General features: G+C 38.3%; 1 protein-coding gene across 3 annotated transcripts in view; it reads left to right on the forward strand.

The window, feature by feature from the left end:
* Positions 1-15,811, forward strand: part of LOC139473754 (transcriptional enhancer factor TEF-1-like) — a 30,720-nt gene that overhangs the window by 11,167 nt on the left and 3,742 nt on the right. For 2 of the 3 annotated variants that reach the window (XM_071256490.1, XM_071256488.1), the window contains exons 3-11: positions 6,633-6,772; positions 10,172-10,336; positions 11,023-11,054; positions 11,439-11,601; positions 11,987-12,049; positions 12,661-12,768; positions 13,269-13,327; positions 13,855-13,936; positions 14,907-15,059. In XM_071256490.1, coding sequence (XP_071112591.1) covers positions 6,633-6,772; positions 10,172-10,336; positions 11,023-11,054; positions 11,439-11,601; positions 11,987-12,049; positions 12,661-12,768; positions 13,269-13,327; positions 13,855-13,936; positions 14,907-15,059 — 965 coding nt within the window. The remainder of the gene's footprint in view (positions 1-6,632; positions 6,773-10,171; positions 10,337-11,022; positions 11,055-11,438; positions 11,602-11,986; positions 12,050-12,660; positions 12,769-13,268; positions 13,328-13,854; positions 13,937-14,906; positions 15,060-15,811) is intronic. The other variant, XM_071256489.1, reaches the window with a different exon arrangement.

Here is a 15,811-nt window from a genome sequence, read left to right on the forward strand (position 1 = left end):
GCATACAGGCAATGAATGGGGGGAAGACACTAGTCCCCCCACCTGCGTACAGGCAATGAATGGGGGGGGGAGACACTAGACCCCCCACCTGCGTACAGGCAATGAATGGGGGGGGAGACACTAATTCCGATAATTCTTAAACTTGTTGTTCCCATGCACATCTTCCAGTTTTAATGATAGCCTGGTAGAGATGTATGGATTTCCTCAAAATCCCCCTGTCCGACCTATCCTGTTTCACAGAACAATGAACAAATATCGGAAATCCTCTTTGTGTGCTTTCTGATGACAGTTTTGAATTTATTTTATCATTATGAGAATTCTGATTATGTCTATATATATTGATTTGGTAGATTAAACATTTAAATATGTGATTGTATAGTCAGTGCAACAATAGGAAATGGATCACGAGCTATAACATTCTTGAATTGTAGAGTATAATATGATTGATAGATAATTCTCTTTTCCATTCCCTGTTCATTATGACAGAATCTTTTAGCATACTTTTGTATAGTCAGTGCAACAAAAGTAAATAGATCTTAGACTATAACGTTTTTGCAGTGCAGATGAGAATAATATTGAAAATTCTCCTTTCCAATCCCTGTGCATCATATATGACATTTTATGAAGAGCTTTTATAATAGTGTTAGCTATGATAGTTGAAGCATCCCTCTAGTGTCTTACTTTCCTAAATGAGGTATTTTTAATTCTATTTTATGTGATCTTACTGTTCAAATAGAACTATTTGTGGGTCAATGTACATTAATTTTTATGTTAAGCTTTCTATATACCAGGTGATGTGATGCACATTTTACTAATATGGTAAGGCATTATCAAGGCTGATACAGCCAAGGGAAACACTGTTTGTCCTTTTAAAATGATAGTATGGACCATTGAGATACTCTAGCTACCTGCTTTCTATAATTCAAATAATTCTGAAAATATGTAAATGTCATCTTGATATGTATTTTTTTTAAATATAGACTGAAATATTCTGTGAGAAATTTTTTAAAAGAAAAAAAATGCAATTAAAATCTCCCAAACTAGTTGACCATGGGGACTGGCGTGACCATTAGACTTCAGGACAAAACAGTCCTGTAAACATTGATAAGAGTTACCTCAAAGCTTATCAGTAATATATAGCCTTTCCTTGACCGGATAATCGTATAGGGAACGTATATAGATATATCGCAGATTTATCTAGACCCGCTCAGGGGCTGATATTCAACCCCACCTTCTGCAGCAAATGTCAGTAAAAATTCCTAAATTCCAATTAAAAACTTTCCAGTTGATGTTGTAGTTATCACTGATGCAGTGGCTTTTGAGACCTGACTAGCTTCTGCAAAAACAAAACGGATGACGAGGAAGAGGCTTTGATGCTTAATTTTACATTATTGTATCAAGAATAATGTTAAAGTACCTCTGAATTTAAAAAAATAAAATCTTTAACATGTTTAAAATCCCAATTGTGAACAAACAAAAACATTTTTCCGAATCTACGGCCATGGGCATTTAGTTAGAATCCTTGATTATCCCCAGTATTTTGCTACAGCACATACTGATACGACTGAGGCAAGATTTCAAAGTGAACTATATGTTAGGCTTGTGAATGATGTGTTATGGTAATATTTCTCAGCCTTCTTTACGGGACTTATTGTTGACAAAATACTAGATATTTTAATGAAAGTTTATGAAACATCTTTAGGGTGAAATCATTACACCAATATTATTTATTCCCATCGTCTGTATTGCTATTGAGAGACATGTGTAGGGGACACAGCTAATGATTACTTTGGACCTTATGAAGATGGTTAATCACATTCAACGACAACGATGTATTCTGTTGAATCTGAGCGCATCATTTGAACATACATTAATGTCCCATTTTATCCATGACATCATTTGGGCGTAATTGTGTTCGTAAGTTGGTTCAGTGACAATTTGTGACAACTATGGTATTCTGTAGAATCCAATAAATGGATAAACATTGATAGAGTCAAGAAAAGGGATGCCCAGCTAGGATCCAACTTTGTAACAAGCCGTGTATTGTGCTTCTGCAGTCCCTCTCCTTGTTGCTTGAGAACAAGATGGCTGTGTACTCAATAGTTACTCTATCAATTGCTGTAAGCCCAGCCTAAGACGTTTTGTATTTGGCGGGATCTGTGGAGATTGTTGAAGAATCACCATGGCCCCAGGAATGGATTATGCCAGTGTGGACTTTCCACTTTTTCCTGTGTGTTTGTCACCAGTGGCTGTGCTTGCTACTCCCTGTTTGGTCACTCGGGCCTATTTGCCTCATTGCCGACATGTGTTTGAGAACGGATTAGCTGGACTGAACATGTCTTAGAAGGGCCGTGTTAGGCAAAAAAGGTTGTTGACAAAGATAGCAGATCAATATTTTAACTCTATATTGGTGTCTTCCATGCCTGACTCCCTTCATTGGCTGTGTCGGACTGGTGATGTTGAATAAAGTATCTGCTACGTTTGAATATTGACCAATCACCTTCGTCATCACTCTTACCCTGAGATGGCAATTGTGATTAATTATTGGGATGTGACTTTAAGCTATTGATGTTACTTTGTGAGGTAAAGTTAGGAGAGTTTTAATGCTAACTTTGTGTGTGAACACCACTTGCTATTGTGTACCAGGAACTTCCGTCACATTGCTTCATGTTGATTACCGTATTTTCATGGGTATAGTGCACACCTTGTAACCCAAATAATCAGCTGTGTAGAAGGGGTGCACAATGAGGTTTGATTGGTACTTTTTCCAGCACAATTACGTGAGAAAACATTTGTACAGCTGATTTCTATTTTCAGCTTATTTTAAGAGAAAACTACACATGTTAATCTAAATCTCTGCGTATAAAACAATACCTACAGAATAGGAAATAGAATTGAAATTATAGATCATCGTCCAGTGATTTACAGAAATTTCACATTTTTATCAACAAAGTTTGTTTCCTGTTTGTTAACATGAAGCGATATGATATAGCTTTTGACTGCGCATATGAGGACATTTTTGACTGCGCATATGATTTAGTTGTTGAAATAGAGATTTTTCCCAAAACTTGTTTCAAGGAATGGCCTTATGCCCAAGTACGCACAATATACACAAAATTATCACAAGTTATGTTGACTATTACTGCATTCTCATTAGAGGCAGGAAAAGTCAACCTTTTTACCTGCTTTATTAATTTGAATTACAAATAAAATCTGAATAAAATTTGATAGGTAACAAACTAGACCCATAGACATCGAGACACAAGTGGAACAGTGGTGCGAGACTCTGCCTTCTGCTTTGTGTCTCTAACAAGATTCACCAAGATTATGATCTTGAACAATAATTCTAATGGTTCACCTTGTGTTAATTGTCCACAGCTAGTGTCACATAGGGGGCAAAATAACTTGATTTGAATAATATTTTTACTTTTGGTTAGTGGTCAGATGATCAACCTGAGCCATGAAATATAAGATCATTATTCTTCTGGTATCTGTAAAAGTTGTGTTAAGAAAGCTAATACTTCATCACTGACATATAAAAGTATCTATTCCCCAGTTTTCCCCATATTTTTAGCAAGATTCACCAAGATTAGGAGCATGTGCAATAATTCTGATGGTTCACTTGTGTTAATTGTCAACAGCTTGTGTCACAAATGGCTTGCCTGCCACAATTGACACACTGATATAACGGAAATATTGTTCAAAGCAGCATTAAACTCTACTCACTCGCTTGCTCAATTAAATTTTGGATTCCTCTATGTGTTTGATGTTTGTCCAGAGACACTGTACTTTTCTTGATATTTTAAATGTTGTTTAGCATTTACTTTTATAGTTGTATCTGTTGATTTAATAAAATAATCAATCCGATAGGGTGGTGGGTGTTTGAGGCAAAATAAATTGATTTGAATAATCTTACTTTTGGGTAGTGGTCAGATGAACCTCAGCCATGAAATAAAAAATCATTTTGCTTACGTCATCTGCAGATGTTGTGTTAAGAAAGCTCAGTACCTCATCACGGACATATAAAAGTAGCTATTCCCCCTTTGGTGTATATTATGGCCCAGACATGAGACAGGTGTGACTACAGTTGGACAGTGATAATAGGATGCTACCTGCAGTCCTGATTACTATCATAGAGAAAGTCTAAATTTGACAACACAATGTCACAGATATCTAGGTCTATGTTCAGTGATGTAAGTTTCTTCACAGCTGAATATATTTTGTTATTTGTCCGTACAGGATGTTAATAGAGGTTGAGTGAGCAAGTACTTGTCATGCAAGGTCGCTCAGCTGTGTAGGGCATTATGATGCTCGGAGGACGACAACAAAACACTGCTAGAGTTCCCACACATACTGTTTGATAAATCAAGATCTGTCTACACCTTCCGACTTTTTAATACAAATAGGCAGCCAAAGAACATGTTACATCATAATTATTTGGCCAAGTGATTTGAAAATGCGTCTGTTTGAATGGTAAGTTGATTCAGTATTGTGAGGGGTTCACTTTTGAAGTCTTGGCTATACAAGTCCTGCATTTTGATGATGAGAGAGTTGAATTATTGAATATTGACTCTCTAGGTAATACCCACGGGAACCTGGGCTAATGTCAACCAGGAGACTTGTGTTGCTACCTGTCTACAGTCCTACACTAACTCGTTATCTTGGCTTCAGTCATTCCCTGGCTAGGTAAACAGGATCTGTGAAGGTAGTGGCCGCTTCTAGCTTACAACAACCTTACGCTGTCACAAAAAACTAGAAAGTAGAATGAGTCACTGTGCTGATGAGTAATGGGGCCAAATTAGGCAACCACGCCAGGAGGGTAGAAATAAGCCCAACAGCTATAGTCTGTTTCTGGAGGCTTGGGCCCCTTGCGTGGCTAGGGAATAATAAGCTTATGTTTCTACAGAGAGGAGGGAAATATAATCCGTATCCCTTCATATTAAAACTAACAGGTGGAAAGTGGCAGGTGTATGATTTTGACAAGACAGTTGGAAAAGAAATAAAAGATATTTGCCTGCCGTGAAATGTACACACCATATGTTTATAGCATATCTATTTCATGTTCCCATGAATAATTGACTCGGGAGATCAGGAATTGATTTATGAAACATGATGCAGAGCATGTTGGGTAAAAAGTCAGATTGAAAGACATCAGTATAAGACCATTAACAAGCTCTGCAGACCAGCACATGCTGACAGATCTTGAGGGGGATAAAAATATGTTTATAAAAATACAAAATCATAAACTGTATAACAATTATCATTTTCAGTGAGGATAATTTTAAAGTGGATGTCATTAGGGGTCATTTTTTTAAATCGGCATATAGCTGGAATATTATTGAATGATGTGTTAAACAACAAATGAGGATGATTTTTATCAAAGGGCATAATCTTCTGATATACTTTCAATAAATATCCACAGCTCAAGATGGTTTTGATCATAAATAGCAAAATAATAAAAGTAATAATCATAATAATATTATTTTAAATGTCATTGTGAATGTATTATCAATCGGACAGGATTGATCACTTGTTTCAAGTACCTAACATCACAATAAAAGAATAATTGAAGTTGAAATTTTGTAAGTCAAGCCACTCTTCAATCATAATAATACAATAATTTCAGTGATGATAACGTCAAGAAGGATCAGAAGGCTCTTGATTGGGTAAAGGTTATTCAAAAGTCAGACAAAGACACTGTAAGACTGACAAAGAGCTACCAATTTTTCACCTCTGTTTAACTCCACTGATTATGCACCAGATTCTACTTAGAGAGACCAAACTGTGGAAGTGTTTGATTCATAGATAACAGATTAATTATTGATTAATTTTACTATTTTATCCTACCTAACCTTGTTTTATTAAAAAAGAAGCGCTATTCTGGTTCAAGTTCACCATATGTTTTGGTAAGCGTTTAACGTGGAACGTTGTCTGTGGAGAAGTTTCAGAACATTTTAGACACCTTCTGAAACCAAACTGTGATGCTGTAGTTTGCCATGCATAATCACGGTCAGTGTTAGGGGTGTCATTGAAACTATAGTATCAATATATCCACTTAAAACTATCAGGATATATTGTTATATCAATTATATTAACCATTAATTATTCTGTACATGTATAGATAAAAATTATGTGTAGACCTGCAATTTCTTCAGTTTCATGAAAATAAGCTAGGCTGATTCATAAAATGTTTAAAATTTAATTTTCTGCCTATTGATTCTACTTCTTAACCATTTTAATCTTAATGTAAATGTTCTGTGTTATCAATAATTTAGTATTGATATTCATAATTTGTATCAGTACAGCATCATTTACGGATACATTGATATCTCAAAATTCGATGACATCCTTACAGTCGTAATCAGGCATATATGAGGCGGGGGTTGTAAATGTATCACTGCCTGAGCTATTTCATGTCTTCTTATACAATCATTATGCATATTATGTTTTAAAATTTTTAGTTTCAATAATTTAGTCCAACCAAAAATGTTGAAAATGTTAAAAAAATTAAAGTGAGCCACAGAGCCTGACGTTCTTTCCATCCAGATGCTTTGCTGCATTATCTTAAAGTTCCATAGCAATACCTTTGATATATTTATTCAAATATTATTCAATATGTATCAATTTTTCAGGTCGAAATGAACTTATTGCCCGCTACATCAAACTCCGTACAGGGAAGACACGCACCCGGAAGCAAGTGTCCAGTCACATTCAGGTCTTGGCCAGAAGGAAAGCCAAAGAAATACAGGCACAACTCAAAGTAATTACGGAGGTAACATTTTATAGACCAGGGCAAAACAGGTTGTCAGAATGTAGTTTCGTGGTTGCTTTGTCTATTCTTATGTTTATTTATTTTTAAGCCTATTTCTCCCTATTGGTCGTAATGGTCCCTCAAATGGCTAATTTATGGTTTTATTGGCCTAATGTGTAAGACAATTCTGCACTAGGAGTGAAGTGTGGGTTATGTTTCGGTTAAACACCATGAAAACAATTTAGGGGCAATGACATTGGCTCGGGTTTCTCTACATGTTTATTTTAGCGGCAAATGACCTGTACTCAGTCAAGATGTATTTGTCTATAAGATTTGTAAAGCAGGCAGGCTGAAACTGTAGGCTTAGCTTATGACCTCTGACCTTTCCAGGAACAGATATGGCTCCCACTTATCCTGTCTCCGGATCAGGGTGTTCAATATTGATGTCGATCATCGTTTTACTGCTGTAAATTATGAAGGAGATATTGCCTTGCCGAACCTGATAGCACAGGGACTGCTTGAAATATTAGTTGTCTACAATCAATACAGGAGACACAAAGCATAATACGTGAAATTAAAAAAATCATATTACCGTGACAAATTACAGCTTTTTTATATACACCCACGAATTGCGTGTCAGTTTTTTCGCAATGGACATCGTAGACCAATAATGAAACCACAGCGGTGGAATTGCTCAAGTAACACTTGTAGTGTATGACGGTGACACTCAGTCAAGGAAATAAATCGGAGGTCACAAGCAGGTGGAGAGGAGGTCAACTAGTGCATGTCATAGATTTCATGCAGCAAGGGCCTCTAATTTTCTTTGTACTGTTTTTTTGGTGTAAATGGGTTTGTAAATGTAAGCAAACGATGGAGGAGGGCGAGGAGGTGAGATTGAGTCTTGTCTTGTGACCTTTTGCTGCATTGAGACTCTTTGAGGATATGGACTGTTATACACCGCTTGTGTTGGTGATCTTGGAGCTGGATGCCATAGGGGCAATAAGTTATACAAAGTGACCTTTTACTTAAGGTTATGGATCAATATAGGACATGTTTAGAAACAGCAATATGCATTACATTACGAGGCGTGTATTACATGCTGGTAAAACAGTATACCAGACCGACATCGGGATCTGTCCATGAACCATGTAACACATAGCTGGGTAATATGTGTGAGGACATTGAGATATTTCTTTCCAGCGGATATTTTGTTTGGTAGATTGAGATCTTCAAGATTATTTGAGTTTTAAGATTATGAAAAAATGTGTTCCTTGTTTTCTTGTCCACATCCCCCAAAAGGATCTAAAAAGAATTGAAGTCTAGACATTTTTAAATTTGAACATGTTGAATGAAGAAGTCTTTCCAAACAATAAAAAGAATGTATTCTTTTTTAGAAATATATGGATCTCCTGAAATGGCAAAATATTTAATGTGTTTTTGTTTTGAACATTTTCTCCTTGCATGCAAAAGTTATGATCACCTTTTGTGCTTCGTGTCATAAAGATGAATGTGTCTGCTATTTTTGTACATAAATAACCCACATACGTATTTGTGCATTGACCTGTGTAGTGTTCAACAGCCAGTGAATCAATACTCAGTCTTATTTAGGGTGGATTCATTAATAGATAACTGCACTCATTGTCCGTGAGAATTTGTGAGGACTGTTTTGTAAACTGTATTCCTTCTAGCGAGTCAGTATTTCAACCTTTTGTTCAAGGCCTTCTAGAAATGATGACACTGAAACTGACACTGACACTGTATTTTGTGTAATTTATAGGATTCTGCTAATTTCTTGCTGAATCTTACAGTATCCTTGAGAAGTAGTGTTTTACACTGGCTGTGCAAGGCTACGTGTTAATGATTAGACCTGGAGTGGCTCTACTTCTATGTCTGAACTGGCTCTACTGCTATGTCTGAACTAACTGTACTTTTACATCTGAACTTTCTCTACTGCTTTGTATATACTGGCTCCGCACATATGTCTGAACTGGCTCTACTGCTATGTCTGAACTAAATCTACTTTTGCATCTGAACTGGCTCTACTTCTATGTCTGAACTGGCTCCACATCTATATCTGAACTGTCTCTACAGCTATATCTGAACTGGCTGTACTACTATGTCTGAACTGGCTCCACACCTATGTCTGAACCTGGCTCTTCTGCTGTATCTGAACAAGATCCACGTCTATATCTGAACTGACTCTACTTCTGTATCTGAACTGAGCCTCATTTCTTTTGTTCTTTCAAATAGGCCTCATCATTCTGTCAACTCTGGTGTTAAAGTCAAATTTCTTGAATGCCCTGAAATAAATTATGACAGCCTCAGCCTTAGCAATTCTATCGGCATGCATACAATGGCAAGAACATCCATTTTCCATTTTTCAATATTCAAACTCCCATCCATTGTTCAACCATCCTTAATTTTGCCAAGTTCTTTTAACAGACCATATTGTGTTTTGACTGAAAATGAAAAACTGTGGCATGTACCTGTAATGACTCCGAAGTCCCTGAAACACAGTCAGTGGAACAAGAAATAATATCTATGGTAAACTGGTGTGAAATAGTTAGCCTGAATTGCTACTTGTGAGAGAAAATTGAAACTGCTGTTGAGTTGTGAAAATTGCAAACAGCTGATTCTCAGGCAATGAAAACTTGGTGTGGACAGATAGGCAATGCAGTTTTTTATGTCCACACTCCCCACCTCCAGGATAGTAGTGCGGGGGATATAAAATTGGTATCTCCTGCATAGTTATCATTTCTAAAGGCAAACTCAAAATATTTGTATACAAATCAACAAAGTGGAAAGGTGGTACGTTTTACAGAGAGATTCATTAAATGAAAACAAGCTGTACTATTTACTTATCTTATTTGCAAAAGCTTTTACAGAGGCAATGGTTATGGTATCTATTTACTACTATTTATATTTGGATGGGGGCGGTTGGTTAGCCTAGTGGTTCGAGTGTTGGCCCATCACACTGAAGACCGGTTCGATTCCCCACGTGGGTACAAAGCCCATTTTTGGTGTCTCCTGTCGTGATATTGCTGGAGTATTGCTAAAAGTGGAGTCAGGCAATACTGATTGTATGATTGCCAGCCACATGGGGATTCCGTTTTAGATGTGGTCACTAGCAGCCTATGCTGGTCATAAGTGGTGACGGGGCGGTCGGGTAGCCTTGTGGTTATAGTGTTTGCTTGTCACACCAAAGACCTGGGTTCAGTTACCTGTATGGGAATCAAACAGACATCTTATGGCTTGGAGACTTAACTTCTTATATGAAGTACTTCTCATTTATTATCATTTGAATACAAAATGTTATCATATTTAGAGTACCGGTACTTTTAATGATTCAACAAATTGCTGTTAGTGACGTAGTTGTGTGTTGTTACCACCTGAAACTGATGTAGCTGTTTGTTGTTACAGCCGCAGGACCAGGCATCCCGAGACAAGGCTCTCCAGCAGATGGCGTCGATGTCATCGGCACAGATTGTGTCAGCTAGCGCAATCCACAACAAGGCCCTGGCCTCTGGTCTCAGCTGTCTCCCAAGCATGGCCCCCGTCAGACCAGCCTACCCAGGGGCGCCATCGGTAAGGACAGCACAATGCCATGGCTCTTTCCACAAATACAAGTTCATGTAGACACAGGAATATCTTTACGTGGCATTGTAGAAGCTGTCGTAACTGTGAGAACAGAGTTGACTTGTGGAATTCCACTTCTTCTATTCTTCCAGTGGACCATGCTTGTTGTAAGAGGCAACTAACAGGATCGGGTGGTCAGGCTCTCTGACTTGGTTCATGCATGTTCATCATTTCCCAATTACGTAGATCAAAGCTCATGATGTCAATCACTGAATTGTCTGGTACAGACTCGTTTATTTACAAACCGCCATTATATAGCTGGAATATTTTGCTGAGTGTGGCGCTAAACAACAAGAAACAAATTCTTTCAGTGCAACATTTCGGTACTGATACTAGTACCTTCATCAAAAGCTATAGAAACAATAAAAAAAAGTTCAAATCCACAAACAATTCTGTCCTCAGCTCTTTGATTGTATTTTTTGCAGTGTTTATTTGGCAAATTGGCATTTGCTTTCTTTAAACATACATTATGATAATCAGTTTTCCCATGTCTACACACACAGATAATTGTAAGTTGATAAGTACTCCAATATCGCCTATAACGCTTATCAATTAGCGTTGTAGCTAGGGATCACTGTAACTAGATTGACTTAGATGTGATGATTGTGAGTAAACATTTCCTTTTCTGTTGACAGTTCTGGCAGCCTGGCATCACACCTCAAGGAGAGTAAGTACACTGCTCAAATTATATATGTATACTACTCAAAAGAAGTTAAGCAACACCCGATTCTTTCATTTCACTATTAATATGGCATGGCATGGCATAAGTGAGGTGTTCCTTAACTTCTTTCAAGTAGTTTCTATAATCATGTCTTGGTTGAGATTATTTCTTAGTCTTACACCATATTGTACTTTTCTCAACCTATTTTAAAGTCATCCCTTTTATGGCCTGAAGCATATTGAAGAAAAAGGATGAAAAGACCAGAAATTTTAAATTCAATTTTCTGAATTTTTGGAGAAATGTTAAAAATTTAGAATGGATATGGTTCTACAATGTGGTTGTTAGTATGTATACATTTCATGGGTTGATGATTGATACTTTGTCTTGCAGTGTAAAGCCGTTTAGTTCCTCGGGCTACGGAATCGACTCCAAGCTCCAGTCCTCGATACCCGGTGACGTGTCTCCAGCGTGGCAAGGGAGGTCAATAGCAGGGCCCAAGCTCCGATTGGTGGAGTTCTCTGCCTTCCTAGAACAACAGCGAGATCCTGATTCAGTACGTACTTCGCACAATAAAGTCTTCAGTAATCCAGGCATAATAGGCCAGTGTCAACCACTGGATTGTCTGGTCCAGACTCGATTATTTAGACCACTGCCAAATGGCTGGAATATTGCTGAGTGCCGTGTTAAACAACAAATAAACAAACAAAAGTAGTCATTGATTTTTCTTCTCCAGCCCTGATTGCAATTAGCAGGCCACCCCGAAACTTCCAACCTCAAAGTGAAATCTGTATTTACATTCGTTCCTTGTCTATCAGTATTGGACAGTGTTGGTGATTGTCAAGTTATTTGCTACTCATAGAGAGACCCATCTTCAGTAAGTTATGGATACGGTATCAAGCCTACAAGAGGTGTCTACAGATCTGTTTGTTTGTCCACAGTACCACAAGCACCTGTTCGTCCACATCGGGTCAAATGCTGGCTACAACGATCCACTCCTGGAGGTGAGTCATATCCTGATCTTGATTGACTGTAAGCTCTTTATATAGGGACCTTCCCATTAGAGACTGTCTCTGTGGTCCCGTGGTGAGCGTCCGCACGGAAGGTCCAGGTTTTGATCCCCAGCAGCGTCATAATAAAAGATGTTAAAAGATGGTACTTGTTGTTATCCTGTCTGGCAGGGCTAAACCAATGACTGGTCGGCTCAGAGTCAGTATCCTGTGTCTGAGTGGGGTGTTCATGTTAAACTGCTAAACCCCATTTTTCCTCACCCAATAATAGGGGCGGTCAGGTAGCCTAGTGGTTAAAGCGTTCGCCTGTCAAGCCGAAGACCCGTGTTCGATTCCCGACATGGGTACAATGTGTGAAGCCCATTTCTGGTGCCCCCTGCTGTGATATTGCTGGAATATTGCTAAAAGCGGCGTAAAACCATACTCACTCACTCACCCAATAATAACCAAGAAGAAGTAACAGTTATCACTGGAACTATTTTTTAGCGCTTGGTCGTTTTGTTGTGAAGAGTACAAGGCCTAGTTGATATGAAGCAGTATATCAGTGCTTATATTTGGCCTTTGTTTGTTTGTAATGTTGTTGACTTGAACTGTTGCTGCTCCAGGCTGTCGACATCCGCCAGATCTACGACAAGTTCCCTGAGAAGAAGGGCGGCCTCAAAGAGCTGTATGATAAGGGCCCCCAACAATCCTTCTTCCTCGTTAAATTCTGGGTCAGTATATCTGCCTGTGATGGTCTCCAAATAATACAAGTCCTACTTAGGATTCTACTGATTGCATGTCTTCCTACTATTTACAGACTTCTGTGGATTAGCTGAAATATTGATGACTTGGATGGTTACCAGCATTGACTTGCTCTAACTAATTGATCATGGCCCACCTCTGTGGCGTGGTGGATAGGGCTGCTCCCTGGAGAGTGGAATGTCATTTTCGATACCTGTCCTTGTCAAAACAGATGTTAAAAGATGGTACTTCTTGTTACCTTGCCCGGAGTTTGGCATTAAGGGGATATAACAAGTCTGTATACTGTCGGAACCAGTTCTAACAGACATACACAAACCCACACCTGCATACACATCTCTATATAAGTGCAATAATTTGAACGCAGTGTTAAACCCCATTTCACCTCACTTGATAGATATTAAGTTTACAAAGGTTAGGAGTGTCAGATTCTCCAAGTTGCCATGACGTGACATGTGTTTTCTGTCTGCAGGCTGATATCAACACCAATGTGCAGGATGAGGCCGGGGCTTTCTATGGAGTGACAAGCCAGTAAGTTGTTCATCAATATTTATTATCCCCCGCACTGAAGGGGTATATGGGAATGGGTGCTGACGGTCCGTCCGTCACGCTTCGTTTCGGTGCAGAACTCAAAAACCTTGAGAGATATCTTGACCAAACTTGGCACATAGATAGGTCTAATCGTAAACTACTGCCTTTTGATGGTTAGGGATTTTATTTATTTTTTTGAAGTTTCCATGGCAACAACTTTGACCTTAGACAAAAAATGGCAATATTGGCAAGGGATATGACTATTTCATGCTTCTTCTTTTTGAAAAAGGAACTCTGTACATCAACATATTGATAATAGCTCGTTGATTAAAGGTTTGGTTGTAACGAGATGGTTGCCTGTTTGCTTAGGTTCAAGATGTACTTGTAAAGACGATCACATATCCATGCTTTCAGTCAAAGCATGTTTTAAGATAATATGACAATATTTTTTATATTGATATGTTGTCTTGTGAGTTAATGGTACTGTTGCTAGTTATGTTTGTGTAACATGAGTGGTGTTGTTCCAGGTACGAGAGCACCGAGAACATGACGATACAGGTGTCCACCAAAGTGTGTTCTTTCGGGAAGCAGGTCGTGGAAAAAGTGGAGGTGAGTGTCATCCAAGTGAAATCTGGTGCTGCTTTAGAAACACCAGTCCTGTTGTTCTTGCCCAACTGCCCAGTAGCTAAGGTATCATAGTGACTTGTGACCCTTGAAGATTCCGGGGTAGAGTAGGTCTTCAGCAACCCATTTTTGCCGTAAAAGGCGACTATGCTTGGTTGATACATATCATCGATCCCAATTGCATGGATCGATGCTCATGATGTCAATCACTGGATTGTCTGGTCCAGACCTGATTATTTACAGACCGCTGTCATTTAGCTGAAATATTGCTGAGTGCGGCGTTAAACAATAGACAAAAAAAAACACAGTGACTTGTAGAAATTTGCCATTTTTAAGGGTTTTGCTATATATTATCATGATAAGGACTAGTGGACTAGAAATGTTAGTTTCTACCGCTGTGGTGTTTTGTCTTCAAGATGGTAGCAGGTATAATTTTAACTAAATTGTTCTTCAGTGTTTGTTCAACTAAGGTAATTGTTCTCTCCATGGCAGTTGACAATGTGTGCTTGAGAATTTGTTTCTTTGTCTATTTTGTTTGCGTTTTATTCCAGCAGTTATCATAGAAAATATGATGGTCATGGAGACCATAAAATTGTTTGAATTGTCCGTTTTTGTCAGAAATTTCGAGACACGAAAGGGGCAGTGAGATGGCCTTGTGGTTAGTGTGTTCACTTGTGACGCCAAAGGCACAGGTTCAATTTCCTGTATGGGAACGAAGCCAAATCCTGGTGTCCGCTGCTGTGATATTGCTGAAATGCTTAATGCGACATAAGAGCATAGTCACTCACTCATTCACAGAGACAGAACTAGTATTGTAGCCGAGTACCTACACTGATTCAGCCAGGACAGTACGCCATCTACAGCAATACTTCCATTAAGCAATGTTTCTACTTACAGTTTAATGCTGCTCCATGGTATGAATGTCGAAATATTTGTAATGTTGCGTTATTTTCAGACGGAGTATCCTCGGTTTGAGAATGGGCGATTCGTGTATAGAATCCATCGTTCCCCGATGTGCGAATACATGATCAACTTTATTCACAAACTGAAGCACCTGCCAGAGAAGTACATGATGAACAGTGTTCTGGAAAACTTCACTATTCTACAGGTTGGTATATGTCTCCTTACAGAAAACTGTTTATTACGAACGTTTTAAAAATTAAAAGAATTGGTTCTCAGGCAATGACTTTTGAAAATATAGTGCATGTGTGCAGTGTATTTTGGGTTTTTTATTTTTGGGCTTGTTCAAACTAGTATGTAACCAAATAATCAGTTGTGTACCATCAACCTGGGAAAGGGCCTCCCTACATGAAGAAGCATACAAACTCCTATTGCTGCCATGACCATAACACAAGATGTGCAGTAAAGCAGTGTGCATGTAAAGGGAAGTAACTGCGTGCTATATTGGATCGCGCTTTTTTTTTTAAGTACTGGGATTTTTTAATTTTTTGGGGAAATGGTTATAAGAACGAAACATGCGGTGGACATTATGATGATGCGGGCGGTGCCTGAGAACCAAGACTAATATTTTTTGTAGCCTCATGAACTGATGGATATACCAACCTTTTTTTGTGTCTTGGCCATTTGCTGTATATTATATCATGTGCAACACTTGAAATGCTTACGACGAACTATGGTTATTACGAACTAAAAATAGTGGTCCCTTTGAGTTCGTTATTCTGTAGTTTACTGTACTGTGAAATAAGTGCAGCCCTCTAAGTTTGGTTTTTATGTTGGGGAGCCAAGCGGCTCCTAACATGAATATTTTAGTCAAATCTAAGATTTAAGGGGCCAACAGATATTGTCACCAGTTATGTTAATTTTAGGTAGCCAAGTGGCAAGCAGTTGATAAATTTAGGT

This window comes from Haliotis cracherodii, unplaced genomic scaffold, assembly GCF_022045235.1.
Source record: "Haliotis cracherodii isolate W230 unplaced genomic scaffold, xgHalCrac1.p SCAF_3, whole genome shotgun sequence".
Taxonomy (NCBI): Eukaryota; Metazoa; Mollusca; class Gastropoda; order Lepetellida; family Haliotidae; genus Haliotis; species Haliotis cracherodii.